Source organism: Plectrocnemia conspersa, unplaced genomic scaffold (genome assembly GCF_051122295.1).
Source record: "Plectrocnemia conspersa isolate PC_06_02 unplaced genomic scaffold, ASM5112229v1 ptg000010l, whole genome shotgun sequence".
Classification (NCBI taxonomy): domain Eukaryota; kingdom Metazoa; phylum Arthropoda; class Insecta; order Trichoptera; family Polycentropodidae; genus Plectrocnemia; species Plectrocnemia conspersa.
This window is the reverse complement of record NW_028277174.1, coordinates 6,119,493-6,135,477: the sequence shown is the minus strand read 5'-3', so window position 1 is coordinate 6,135,477 and position 15,985 is coordinate 6,119,493. Positions and strand designations below refer to the sequence as shown.

At 26.9% G+C, this 15,985-nt stretch overlaps 1 protein-coding gene across 2 annotated transcripts in view; it reads right to left on the bottom strand.

Moving 5' to 3' along the window:
* Window positions 1-2,603: 2,603 nt before the first annotated feature.
* LOC148230484 (uncharacterized) overlaps window positions 2,604-15,985 on the bottom strand; it is a 70,287-nt gene continuing 56,905 nt past the window's right edge. For both annotated transcript variants that reach the window (XM_088195037.1, XM_088195038.1), the window contains 4 exons: window positions 11,750-12,306; window positions 8,851-8,936; window positions 3,209-3,376; window positions 2,604-3,146 (listed from right to left, as the gene is read on the bottom strand). In XM_088195037.1, coding sequence (XP_088051163.1) covers window positions 2,926-3,146; window positions 3,209-3,376; window positions 8,851-8,936; window positions 11,750-12,306 — 1,032 coding nt within the window. In that variant the 3' untranslated portion in view covers window positions 2,604-2,925. The remainder of the gene's footprint in view (window positions 3,147-3,208; window positions 3,377-8,850; window positions 8,937-11,749; window positions 12,307-15,985) is intronic.

Sequence of the window (15,985 nt, the reverse complement as noted above, 5' to 3'; positions counted from 1 at the left end):
TGGGGAGGTATACTTAGTCGTAATTATTCGAAATCACTACAAACGCAACAAAATATTGCGCTAAGAATGGCGACAAATGCCCAATGGTTTGTCCGAAACTCAATTATACATAAAGATTTAAAAATAGACACTTTACGCGATTATTTCGATAAACTTAAAGTAAATTATCATGACAGAAATAAAAATCATTCTAACCCATTAGTTAAAAACCTTAATAAGGTAACATGAATATTTGTAAAAAAAAGTGCTAGCTAACGTAATAAGAAACAAAGTTTTTTTTTTTTTTTACTTTTTTTTTTTTTTGCCCCAAAAATAAATAAATAAAAGTGAGAACCAATTAATAGATACCCAGGTAAATGGCTTTGGCCAGGAACTGGAAAAAAATAAATATTAGACACTGTAGATTAATAAATCTACTTTACCATAAAAAAAAAATTACAAAAATATTTTTAAATCAATGGTTTTATATGCTTAGGTAATAATAATTAATACTCGTTAATACCCATTAAAACTAAAAACCCAGAATATATTTTTCCTTATATTACACTTTTATAGAAACGTGAAATGTTTACGTTATCTCAAAAATAGACGCTCGTTGATTTTAAATTTTTATGCATTACGGGATTTTTTCTAAAGAATTCGTCAATGAAAGAACATTTGCCTCATACATTATGCATGTCATTTTAGATACTTTATAAACATTGTACGTAATTAAATAACAGTACTTACCCACGTTTTCTGTGTCATTCTCTTAAACGTCACACTGCCGAAGTTCATTGTTATCAATTAATCTTTCACTCACTAATTACAATATATATTATCGGGTTCGAACAACCTAATGGAAAAAAATGGTACTAGTCATTCTAGAGTCCAAATTGAAAATTGAGCAATTTCATCCGCTCTTCAAGAATTGATTTCTTAATCTAGATATCAGAATGTATGTAACTCGAAGGGCCTCTGTTGATTGATGCGTGAATTAAGATTTAACCAAAACTGATAACCGCGATACGTTTGTTAAACTGCCTCTTCATGCAACTATTTGACTAGTGATTGACGCAAAAGGGCCACAAATAAAAGGGCTATACTTTTCTCATAACTACTGCAATGTATGCTATTTAATTTCTGTTTATATAGCAGTTAATATATTTTGCTTAAGCCATCATGTAAGTAGATCATTGTAACAAAATAAAAACTAATAATTGCTATATATTTAATAATTATAGTTAAATAAAAAACACCTAGTATTATTCTGACAATAAATACGCATCAAAACTAGTTTTTATATTGCTAAAATTGTGTTGAAACTTTACGGTAACTGTTCTAAAATTCTTGAATATACCTGTTTATTCCTTCCGGCGTTTTTTAATCAAATACTACAAATTTGTTTGGTTTTGTGAGCATTAGAGATTATATGCGTATTCAATAATAATCAGCGGTAGAAAACCATTTAATTTATTAATTTAATATATTTAATACATTTAATATATAAAAAACAGTGCGACAGATATTAATTGCTAAAAGTGCAATCAAAACTTTAAATTTTACGAAAGGCATAAAAAAGTCAGAAATAAATAAAATATTATTTTAAATTTACAGGATAGTTATATTTAACATTTTATTTTATATCTTTTATCGGGGTTACTAATGGATGGCGATAAGAAAAAGTTCTTAAATATGAAGAAATTTTTCGTGCAAAAGTGAAAGTTATATTATTTTTTATAGACTATGTAAATTATTAAATATTTTATTATAAAAAAAACAGGACTATTAGATATAAATTACACAATTTATAATAATAACATTCTATTAAATACCACAATGTTTTTGATAATTATTTAATCTGATCAATAGCAATTAATAAAATATTTAATATATGATTATTATAGTTAAGGTTTGTTTATGAATATGGACTTGCTAAAATGTTTAATATTCTTTAAATATATTATGTGTAATTGAACAAATTTTTTTGGCCTACCCAATATAAAGAACACCTAAAACTATTAGCTGTCATATTAAATTAAAATATCTTGATCAATAATGATTGCTAATAGTGGTAAGCGATAGATAAGAAAAATAGATTTGTATTTGGCGCAATTTGGACATGACTCGTGTATGAAAGTGAAAACAACTAATGGTTTGTTCGTGTTAATTCTCCAAAATTTTATTGTATTATTGTCTATATTTATTATATTTAATTTATTTAAAGAAGTATTATTTTCAACTCAAATTCTTACTCTTTACAGCAAACTAGATGAAAATTTATACAGAAATTTTCAACTTCATAATTTCACAAACACTTGATTTTACTATTAAGCAGAAATGAATAAACACTATATTTAAAATAATGGCAAATTAGAATTTATTAAAAAATATACGCAGCACTGCTCAAGTTACCCCTTGAACAGTACAAAGCACACTGACTGTATTTTATCTATCATACGATTTTTGGCAACCCTTATCTTGTTTAATAATTCCGAGTAAAAGCAATGTATTGATAACGAAATGCTTTGGTGTAAGCAAGACAAAAGACGTTCACTCAAATACTGAAGCCATTCTTTATGCACTCACAAATTTATAATATCTTGATAAAGAAGAAATAAAACAATTATTAATATTAATACAAGTTTATTCAACAGAAACTATTGTATAATATAAATAAACAAATTAAAATGGTTAAGTTTTTTTTACATACTATTGTAAATAATAATCATTTATTAATGAACACTTAGTTTAATTATTGCTAAAGTATAACATATTATTAATCAACTTGTTTACATAAAGTTTATTAAAATATACTTTACATTATGACAAATTTTAACACAAATATAATGGCGTTTTTATTTCGTTTCTATATTTTCTTTTCGATTATCACAGATAGTACGTTATACGTAATCTAAATATATTACAATTTAAATTAAAATATAATTAAGTAGCCATAGGCTCGTTCGGTGGACTCATTTCGTCTTGATTGCCTACCACTGAACATTTCTTCATGTGGGTCCTCATGTTGCTGCTTTGACTAAAAGTCAAACCGCATTTGGAACATGCGTACGGTTTGTTGCCGGTGTGATAGTTTAAATGCGTCTTCAGGTGATGTTTCTTGGTGAATGACTTCGGACACAGGTTACAAGAGAAAGGCTTGACACCTGGAATTAAATTTCAAATTGATTTGACGTCAAAAACGATGAAAAAGAAATGTTAATAATACCTGAGTGCAGTCTCATGTGGAGGGTCATATTAGACCTGTCAGCGAATCTCTTTCCGCATGAACTGCAAGCGTAAGGTTTTTCTCCGCTGTGAGTTCTAGAATGTTGTTTCAGAAGCATTTTTCGCGAAAAAGCTTTTCCGCAGGCCTCGCATTGGTGTGGTTTTACTCCTAGACATAAAAATGATATTATTAATAAAAAATTAAGCGCTTCTCGAAAGCGACTACCGTGTAAATTCCATAACTGAGGAGAAAAGTTAAAAATGCGAGTTATTCAACGCTTAGATTAACTGATAAAAACGGTAGGCACTTAAAAAATATTTGTGTACAATTACGTAAGATATACAATTTATTATTCATATTTGTAAGAGTAAGATTATTAAAATATTATAAAAAAAAAATTATACACATAAATATTAAAAATGACTTATTTATAAATAATTATAGCATTGAAATTTAATATCTGTACTGATATTATAAATATGTAGACTTTTATAAATATAAAAAAACACATTACAGACTTGATCTGTATTAATAAATTTACTACTAACGTCTAATAACTTTATTCGCGCCCCAAAAATAAATATAAAAATTAAAGAACTAAAATAATATTTAAAAAGTAAATAAATTTATCTTACAATATTACGTATTTTATTTCACTTCTTTATCAATCATTAAATAACTTATTAACACATAATTTTAAATATTTATTTATTATTAATAAATAAAATATACTTATTTTAAATCCTTTTGTGTTAATAAATTTTAACAAGATTAGTTATCACTTTAAAAATAACAAAAGAGTTTAAAAGTAGATAAGAAATCCCTTAACCCTTTGAGTAGTGAGTAAATTTATACGCATTTGTTAATATACTGAGAGGAAGAAAATTTTACGTTTTTTTTCGTTATTATTTATTTATTATTATTTAATGTTGCATTTATAGCAAATTATTGAAAAAAATTAGTGATTCTCAATATTTTATTGGTTTGATTTATTTTACTTGTTTTGTATTAGTATGTTTTAATAAATTATTCACTCTTTTTTAATTACATTTCGTTAATTTATTTTACTTATTATTTATTTGCCTCTTCTGGATTTTTTTATATCAATTTAGTGAATTTTTTTTTAAAATTAATATATTATTTTTTGTGTGTTTATTGAATCAAATTTAAAAAAAATATTATATAAATTTAAAGATTTTTATTTATTATTTCTTTAGTTATATATGTAAATACCTTAAAATAATGAAAGTAAGACCACCGTACATGTACGGCGATTCTACTCAAAGGGTTAAAAGGTAGTTAAAAAGAAAAAAGATTTCTCACGATTTCTTGAGCATTAGAAACAATTCTATGCGTTTTTCTATTTCATAATTTAATGAATGTATAATTTTAATGCATAATTTTAAACAAAATACATTTGAACTATAGTTTATGAAACTTTTATACTTTTTCATAATTCTTTACCACATAATTATAGTAAAAAGGTATACAAATAAAACCACAGACTTAACTAGATATAAATTGAATGAACACAAGCTAATTCAATTATACTAAAATTTATTATACCGAAATATAGTTTAAATACCGATATCTCATGAACCGGTTATGACATGAAGTAAATTTTAATTGCTCGTATCAGTTGTTTGTAATATATTAACGACTTTAAAACGATGGATTAGATCAGGGATGTCCAATCCGCACCGCTTGAGCTGCAAGCGGCCTACAATACGCATATCAATATTGTTAAAAAAATATTAATATGTAATAGGATTTCAAAAATTTTCATTATTTTTTGATATGGCTTTTACATATTAAAATTCCTGAATAAAACTGGTGAAATAAAAAGGCAAAAGCGTTTCATAAAAAAAGACTGATGACTATTTTTTTGTTTTTTTTGTAATGCAATAAAATTTCATTTTTAAAGTCGTAATATTTTTTTTTTAAATTGAATAAACTGCAATGAATATACCTTATACAAAAATTAAAGATCTAGAAAAAATATCACGTTTCAACAAAAACTATTCCAAAAAATTATTTTTCTATTCAAATATACGGCAAAAAATCTTTTCATAAAAAATGACTGACGACTATTTTTTGTAGAAAAAAATAAAATATTTTTTGATAATGCAATAAAATTTCATTTTTAAAGTAATGATATTTTTTTATTTTTTTTTATTTAATATACTGCAATGAATGGTAGAAGTACGCTCGGGATAAGGATTCCGGTTTGTTATTGTGTGCGTGAACTGTGTGACTCAAAACAATTTCGCTCAGAATATTTAATTTTTTTTATTTTAAAAGAAAATATATGTTTATTTAACATACATACATCTGAGCTAAGTTGGAAATTTCAACGGACAATTAAAAATATATTTTATAATCGAAGAAACCAGACATTGATGTCATTAATTAAATATTTGCAAAATTCAAAATCTTCCACTAGTCAAAAAAATAATGAAGTCTTTAGCTATTCTTCAAAAGCAAAAATATATAAAATGGAGAAAGAAATTATTCGCAGATTGTTTAATGGCTCGATGACTCTATTAAATCATTAGAATCCATTGAATAAATTAAAAAAATATCATTGGCGCAACGATAAGAATAATAACTTTTATAAGCCTTACCAACCAACAAAAAACCCAACAACTTACGGATTAATGGAAAAATAATTAAAATATATTAATCCACGGGTAAGAGAACGAATAACTTACAGTGTATATTTGAAGCCTTGATATCAATTAACCCAGATATACCCAAGAAATTTTATTCTCTTAAAATTTAATTTATAAATAAAAAACAGTGGCACGAGTTTAGTTACCTACCCATGGGACAGTGGGCATATCTGGGTTAAACCAATATCAACACAAAATTATTTAAAATAAATCACTAGAGAAGATCCAACTTCTGTGCCACACTGCACTTTAATAACGAATACCTTAAAAGAGACTGTCCTTAAAAGAGAAAGCGAGACAACGAAGTACACACTACATCGCTTCTCCCTCTCATATACATGTACACGTACACAATAACAAACCGGCATCCTTATCAAGAGCGTACTCTACCTTCTACAAAAATTGTTGAAGATCTAGAAAAAATATCACGTCTCAGCAAAAACTATTTTGAAAAATTACTGTTCATTTCAAATATACGGCAAAAAGCGTTTCATAAAAAAAGACTGACTACTATTTTTTGTAGAAAAAAATAAAATATTTTTATGTAATGCAATAAAATTTAAATTTGTAAGTCATAATATTTCATTTCTTTTAAAATTTAATAAACTGCAATGAATGTGCCTTATATAAAAAAATGTAGATCTAGAAAAAATCTCAGGTCTCAACAAAAAGTATTTCGAAAAATGACTTTTCATTCATTAATAAAGGGTTATGTGGTAACAAACTTCATTTCTACACAAAGCAAATTCGTTTACTGACAATGAATTTGTGTTTTGAAAGCGCTGCAGAAATCTGTTCTAAGAACGTACAAGTCTTGCTACATAATTTTGGATAAAACCACTGTTATAGATGTGGTTCAACTTCTTTCGAGGAATTGACAACGAATTAAATATTATCGAAAAACTGACCTATAAACCAGATAACGCTTAACTTAAATTAAAAAAGCAAGTTTTGTTATTGTTTTGTTTTTTGAAAAAAGTAAAATTGTAATCGATCCATTGGAAATATGGATAGAAAATAAATATTAAATTCTATATACGGCCCTCGAATTTTTTTTGTTGTGTAATGCAGCCGAGAATATCAAAAAGGTTAGACATCTCCGGATAAGATCATTCTTTAAGTTTTTTTATACGTTACATTGTATATCTCTAAAATCTTACAAATATTACTAGATTCTTTATTGAGTAATATTATATTTAAATCGATTTATTTGCCAACAGTTAACCTTAAAATCCTAGTAAGCTCACAACGGCGCCTGAACGCAGCATTATCCAATTTAATCTAGGGTCTTCTATATCTATACAAAGTTAACGACTCAGGGAAAGTGGCTAACCTATGATTACCGGCTACTTTTTCCTGTGAGAATCACAACTGCCGTCGCCGTTGGTAATCGCGACTCTTGAGGTTAATTTATTTGCCCGGCGACTCTGTGGAGATTATCCGTAATCGCTCTCTGGTGGCCCTTGTTGCTTTCTAAGAAAATGTCTAGCAACCCGGGCTTAATAAAATGATCGCTTTTTAATAATTTCCACCATATATCGCGCGGCGTTTAAACATAGGAAAATTACGCAACGAAAGGCGACATGTTCGATGTAAACGACGAGGACGTGTCGAGCATAAGATATGTTATGATAGGCAAAAGGCTGTATTTAGCGTGTAATGACAATAATGCTAATAAAGTATTTTATTTATTATGAAGCTACTATAGAGAATTAAATTTCATTTTAATCGAATAAAAAGTCGTCATTTTATATGAATTACTTTAGTGTTTTATGTAGTTTAATAAATAATAATATTGTTTTATATTAATATATATTTGATGACTGCAATATTTTAAACGATATGGTGTTAAAATTTTATCATTTAAATTATGCTATTAATAAATAATACGGGTTTGAGTAGTAGTATTTTTAAAATAAAGTTTGTATCTATTAATTCGTTCTCTCTTTTATTTATTTATTTTTTAGGGCAAAAAAAAAAGTTTGTAGTAACATAGTAAAGTTTGTAGTAAAATTTATATAGATAGTTTTGCAACAATGTCTGCCTAAATAATAAAATATTTATGCTTTTTATTTTCGTATATATACATATACATATATTATATATTATACAATTATTTTATAATAAAAAATCAACAACAAACAAACCTCTTAACCCACTTCATTAAAATCTTTACAAAATACATGTTCTAGGTTTTTTGTGAAAATAAATGAACGATGTTAATAATTTATTATCATCATATAAGTTAGAAGTTAAGAATAAAAAAAATAAGTTAACCAAATATTTTATTATTTTAAATAGAACATACCTGTTTTTACAACTTATCTGATCATTCGAAAAAAATGTAACACAACATATTTATTATTTATGCATATCATATACATTTTTCATATGTATGTATATATATATATACGTATATAAAGAAGGCGTTAGCAAGATTTTGGTTACGTTTGTAATTTACACAAGTAACGGTTAAAACCCGTATATGAGCTTTAGGTTTCGTTAATTATTATTGTTTATTACCTTAGGCGTTGACTGCGAATTCCAATATTTGAGCTATCTAAATTTATAAAACAAATTTAAATCGCATTCGAAAGTTTACAGATAGTGAAATTTTATTTTTAAAAATAAATCTTAAATAAATAAAGGCTCGCGTTAGTCATACAATTTGTACCCAATTAAGTATATGAATAACTGGATTTATTTAGATGGGAAATCGATTCGAATTTTTAACGTTTCCAAATAAGGCTTTATCGGCAAGATAGCACTTCCGCGTAATAATATCGTTCGACGTGTACCATTGAATACCGTTTGAATTTTTCGTTAACACATATTTGATCTTGAACTCAGTAGAAGGTATGTTCAATCAAATCCGTCATTGTCGCGGATGATTGGTATATTTATATTTTTGGAATTGCATCACGTTTTTCATAAGTACATATATTTTTTACTCGAGTGATTGTATCTCACCTGTGTGAATTCTCACGTGCATGTTGTAGGCGACCCTCTGGTTGAAAGATTTGGGACAATGTGGGCATTGGTACTCCTTGCGGTTTCTGTAACAAAACATCTTCATCAGTGAAATTTCTCTTTGGCGCGGCTGTCAGCGAAGGGTAGATAAAAAAATATTTATGACATGGGATATAATTGAGTCTTTTTTTTTTTTTTTTTTATAAAAGTTTATTTCTTAAATAGACATAGGTAAAATAGCATACAGATATATTAAATGCACAATACTGGTTCATAACCATTTACATTGTTTACAAATTGTTAAGTTATACAATAACATAAAAAGAATAATAAATTATACGAGAATATACTAAATTAAAGGAAAAATACATAAAACCTTTTACAAATTTAAAAAAAAATCCAAAAAAAAAAAAAAAAATTTTGGAAAAGAATGAAGCAGATGAGAAAAACAAATTATACAAAATACATAATATACAAAATAAAACACATACAAAGGTAAATAAACCTAGCCCTGTAGACCTGAAACTGATGACACTGTGATGAGCTTAACTGCATCAAAGCAATATGTGCTTAGGCATTTTATGTTTGTATTTAAATTTAAGTTTTGCTTTGTCGTAATCACCGATTCTTGAAATTAGTGGGTTTGCGTGGTCTCGCGAGATTTTTTTATAGTATTTTTCGGTTTGATAATAACAGTATTCTTTAATGGTAGGAATTAAATGTTTGGTGTGGAGTTTTTTAAGGTTAGTATAAAACGGTGTATTATAAATTATTTTTATGGCTTTATTTTGAATTACTTGAAGTTTATTAAAATTACTATTACTCGCGTTACTCCACACTGAACAAGCGTAAGTTAGTTCAGTGTGGAGTAACGCGAGTAATAGTAATTTTAATAAACTTCAAGTAATTCAAAATAAATAATTGAGTCTTGAATCCTTTAGTGTGTGGGCATTACGAGTGGCATTTAAGCTACCATTTTTTATGCATTAGCATAGAACTCAGAAACATAAAATTCAATATATGCTACGTTTTTATACTATTAAATTAAGAGAAAATATATTATTCACAATACAGTTTTTTATCGAAATCACAAGCTTTACAGTCGTGTATTATAAATAATTTCTAACATAAACCCCGAGGAGATGAAAGTCGGCATCTAAAGTTTATCTCTCACTTAACATCGTTTTGATGCATTTGAATTCGCGATACAATGTTATTTTACATCGAATCAAATAAATCTTTCATGTATCTAATTAAAAATGGTAATCTCGAATAAGAAATAAGTTTATCATAGTCAATGGATTGCGAACGCATACACGCCCATTGAAGTTTCATAGTACGTTCCCAATCGTTGTACCGTAATTATATGTATGTGTAAACATTACGAAATTTCATTACGCTGTAAATTGATATAATTTGTTATAAGCGAACGTTTATTATAAATGTGTATTTTCGTAATGAGTGGGAAGCAAATCATAAAAGTAATTTTATTAATTACTTATAATTGTCGATAACTTTGTATTTTTATAAAATAAATATTTGATTAAAAAAGGTCGTTAGCAAAGTACCGTTCTTGTGTTTAACTTTCAGTAAAAATCTGATAACGATCGTCTCACTCTTGTAATTATATACCTTTATTTATGTCGATACTATAGCATAAAATGTGTAATTTTATGTCATCTTGACAGTTTTGCATTTAATATTAATTGAGTCGTAATGAGTACAATTTTCGATCGTAAAGGAAAACATAATAGATTGAATGATAAAAATAAGTAGAGCGTTCACTTTAGTAATTTTATTATCATGATACAACTATAGTTTGGCCATTAAAAAGTATATAACTTTCACTAATATTTTTAATGAAATTTTAATATCATATGAGGTAACTCATGCTGTAAAAATTTAAGACATTCATAAAGCATATTTGAGACAATTCTATCAAGATAAAAGAGTAATAATGACTTAATAAGGACTCAATTTAATAAAATTTACTTGCCTGTCTTAGTAGCAGTAAATTTTATTTTAAATAATCTATTCATTAGCAAAAAAAAATACTATAAAGTAATAGATTGAAAATTAAAGATGTAACATAAAAAATATCTGTGAATTTTAGAAAATATTCTCGCCTTACGGGTTATCTCAGCGATCCTTGATAGTATTTTTAATGAAGAACTGTATAAATATCTACATAGCACAAGAGCAATTACGGCGAGTGAGATGTGAATTCCTAAGAAAGGAACGTCCCCATCACAATCCGGCTTAACTATATGAGATTTTTTCTTAATCGAAATCTTTCCTTTTCCTGAGAAAGACATATCCGTTATACGTCGGCTTCTTTGAGACTATATAAAAATATTTCCAACGTGCCTGGCTTGCGTAATCATAACCAGCGTAAGCAAACGTGGCCAATTTGAAGGAAAAATGTCAACGCTGACCTACCGCGACGAGGATGATTAATAACAGATTTCTCTCCGGTGAGTTTTAGTAAAAATTCTCAAACATAGCCGAGAATTTCTAAAGACGATAAAAATACATACATATGTGTTTTATCTCTACGAGTTATAAAAATGCTAGATTAATACAGGGATCGACCGAGTTAACCCACTTAACGAGTTGTTTATACGCATCAAATTTTCTACGCAGTTTTACGATAGTTATTAATTTAACATGTCCAAAGTGTGTTTAAATAAATAAATTAATGCCATTTATCAATCAATGAGTGTATTTAAAAGTTGTATATACGTTCGTGATTGCCCTATAAAATAGTGTATGTTTAAAAGTCAGTCAAACTATTAACTAAAAAAATGTTACAAGTTTATATTATTAAATTGATCCTGGAGATAATTTTTTTATATGCAAATTTAACTCAACTGGAGGCAGGATTATATGAATATCTTACCTGTGTATCTTCATGTGGCTGCTTAGGTACCCCCTGTCGTTGAAATACTTCCCACACACGTTGCAAGTGGCCGCAAATTCTTTAGTGCCTTTGTGCACAGACACGTGGTATTTGTAATTCCTGAGCTGTGAAAAGGATTTGTCGCACTGGTCGCACCTGTATCTGGCCCTAGCCACGTGGGTAGCTGCATGTGCGCTAAGTACAGCCCTAGAGGTGAACATTTTAAAACAGGAAGGACACTTGAGTACGCAGGCATCGCCTTCGGTGGATTCCTCCTGGTTTTGATTTGTGGAAGTCGGTAGAAGTCTGACATCGTTTGTTGGAATTTCTTCTATGTTTTTGACGAACTCAGGAGTTTTTTTGCTTTTTTTTGAGTCCAGTATACTTGCCAACATAAAATTGTCTCTTCTTGTTCCGGTGTCATTAGGTTCGATTGTTCCGTTGACAAATTTCGGCCCGTTAGCCTCGATGATTTTTTGTTGAATGGTAGCAACTTCATTTTTTTCGAAATTATTGTTGTTTTTGTCGTTAGGCTGCCTGTGATCGTTTAGCGATTGCTAAAAAATAAAAAAAATATTATAGTAAATTTTCACATAGTTTCTTGTTAGAAATGTTCCATACTCTAATAATATATTTTCCACACGCTTATAAGATATTTTCTAGATTCTTATTAGACATATTTGTATGTTTCTTGTATTCTAAGAAAGTAGCTAAATATGCAGAAATTCAAAACAATTATTTTATTAATGTTAATACTCAAATATGTATAATATTAAAAGGAAAAATTAAGATAATATTTAGATTCTGTCTTAAATCACGAAAAATATTTTTTTGTAGTGATTACAAAAATATAAAAAAAAATTTAAATGGATTAAAACTAAATTTAAGAAAACATAAGTACAATACAATGAAAATTCTGGTATGTTTAATTTACAGAATTACAAAATGAGCTATGTTTAAATCATGAACTTAACATAGCTATCACTAAATTAATACAAAAAATGTAAAACTGCTAATACCGTTGAAGTTAATTATTATATAATGATATATGTAATATTTGTATTTTAGAATACTGTCAAAATCGATTTAGACAGTGATAATCTAATCTACTTACGGCCCGCGTGGCCGCATGCGGCCTATAACACTCATTTTACATTATTTTTTTATAGAAATGGTGAAATGAAAAGGCAAAATATACGACAAAAAATGAAAAATGAATAAATTTCCAATTATATCACCATTTTTAAAAACAAATTAAATAATATACTATAAATCTTTCACTGTGTTAATAATCTTTAAAGAAGTATATAAAACGTGTAAATAAGACTCGTAACTGTAATATAAATACAAATACATTTTTTTATGAATTCCGAATTTTAACACTGATTTTGTTTATATGATGTAAAAAATAAATTACATTTTCAAATTAACTAATGCTACGATTTTTTCCAAAAAAAAAAAAAAAAAATTAGAAAGCTATAAAATAAAATGCATAATAAAGAGGTTATAAAAAATCGTACCTACGCCTAAGAATTTGTTAAGAAAAAATTGATGTGTTTGTACACATTTTATGTATACAAACACATAACACAAAGTCCATTTCATACTGAAATTCTGTAACAATTATGTGATTTATTTATAAACATCTTTATTCCCAAGATTCCAAAATATTTTTAAAATCAGAATTTTCAGACTGTAGGGTAAAAAAGAATTATGCCAAGCTTAAAATAATATTCTTTAAATATATATACTGCAACTATTAAAGGCTACTTTTAAATGCACTGCCATTAAAATATTTTAATATGCGATTTAATCAGCATTTAAAATTGATTCATAATTATTTATCTGTTACTACTTTTTGAGTGTCTAAGATATATGAATCAAGAAATATAATACTATTACTAATTATGTATATATTAATTAAACAATTTTAATTTTTAAATACTCTATGTAATGATATTTTTAAATGGGGCATATTATAGTGGTTAACCAAAACCATATAATCAATATGTATTTATTTCTAAAAATAAATTTAATGTTTTAATGATTTCTTCTAACGCACTAACCAATTGTATCCAAAGATTACAGACATAAAAAACATATTATCTAACTGTTTTAAATTGTCATTTATATTTTTAATGAAGGTCACTCATTTGTGCTCTAATCATGTATTTGTATAAATACATATATATATATATAAATACATTTTTTTCGTAAAAATAAATTGTTACTACACTTGTCACATAGTCAAGTTAAATGTAAAAATATGATAGTTTATCGTGATAATTATTATACACGGAACAACGCCTATCAAGGAATATTTATATACACAACATCCACGACATTGTTGATCCAATTTTCACTTTCTTACTAATTTGCCGTTATTTGATCGCTCCGTGTATCATTAATTAAATCTAGCCCGCCAAGATAAATTTGATTTATATCCATCTCCACCTACACGCATCTCATTAATAAGCCAACACAGAATGTATTAATAATAAAATGTATCAGCTCCGTATTTTATTATATGGTACAAATCGATTGTATTCATTATCAACCTGGACATTCAACGGTTAAAAAATCGAACACATAAATTTCAACCACCCACTGGTCCCAATATTTTTCGACCGCAACCCGTTGAGATTTTGTTTAATGTAAATATAAAAATACATTGCAATACAATTATTTGCATACAAATACATGAATACACCTATAACCTGCATTAGTTTTTATCAATTAAATTTGTAGTCGAATGCTTTAATAATCACTGCTAGACATTATAACGAGAATAATAGTGCAAAAAATGCGTAGATCAATATTATAATCGCATAATGATAGGTGAAAAAATAACACAAAACATTCCGCCCATACAAAATCTCAACAAAGCTTTGATGTAACGTTGAAAAATACATTAATGTTAATACGAGTATAAAGATTTTGTTTATTCAATGCCGGAACAATAAATTGTAAGCGTAATAAAAAAATAATGTTATGAAACTGTATCTGATATGAATTGAATTATTGTAGATCAATGTCTACTTGACATAGTTAATTATATGACATTAAATACAGTTTTTTTATTTATTTAATAAATATAATATTGTGTACACCGCAACTCAACTTAATAGGTTGTTGCATAAAAATGCACATTGTGATTATTCATAATTGAAACAATTTTTTTTTGTATTTTATCAAGACAAATATCTCCATATGTAGCAACCCAAATAAGATTTTTTCATTGAAATTTTTGTTTTAAAATCATATTTTATAGTAATAATCCTACTAACTTTCAAAGCAAATATGTATTTATATATATTTTTTTTATTAACTATGTACTTTTAGTAACATATTATTAAATTCATTATAAAAAATCATGTGTTCATTCAACTTTCAATACGAGACAAAAAATAATATGTTTATTTCGAAACAAAGCTGTGCTGTATATGGTAGCTCAAACAGATTTTTTTTTAATTTTTTATTATAAAATTTTCTTTGACCTTATATTTAATGCTATATTGAACACCAGTAGCCCCATTAAATACATTTTAAATAAAATCTTTAATTATTTTTTAATTATGTATTTTTATTAATATAAGTATGTATTATTAAATCAAATAAAAACTTTGATGTAGTAAAAAATCTGGATAAAAAGAGAGCTGTCACATTTAATTTCAAAACTGTCCGGACCGTGGCGTCAGGGGTTTAATTCTGAAACAATTAAAAAATGTTTTTCGTGACAGGTGGATACGAAGAGAGAAGCGGTGACTTCTGCAATCTTCAGTGGCTTAAAGTTGAGTCGGCCTTCTCATAGATGTAGTAAAAATTTAAGATCTGAAACGGATGTTCAATTGTAAATGCCAGTCGAAGTGTTTTATTATTACAAATTAATACAAACATGAAACACGAAATGAAAACATTTATTCAACCAAATCTCTAGAAGAGGCAATTTTGAAAAGTACCAAAAATCAACTGGCTGAAAATATTCTGAATACGATTTTTAAGAAGCGTATAAATTAAATTGTAAAACATCAATCGAAAGTGATTCACAATTTAAAACTATTGATTTATCGCCAAAATGGGATAGACCAAAGATTTTTTACAAAATAACATTGCCATCTTTAAATGGAAAACTAGGTCTATTACTGAAGAGGAATATAAAGATATGATAAATATATTTATTTATTATGTACCATCCATACATCATAAGTACTTCAAAAATTTGCACTATCTTAATTT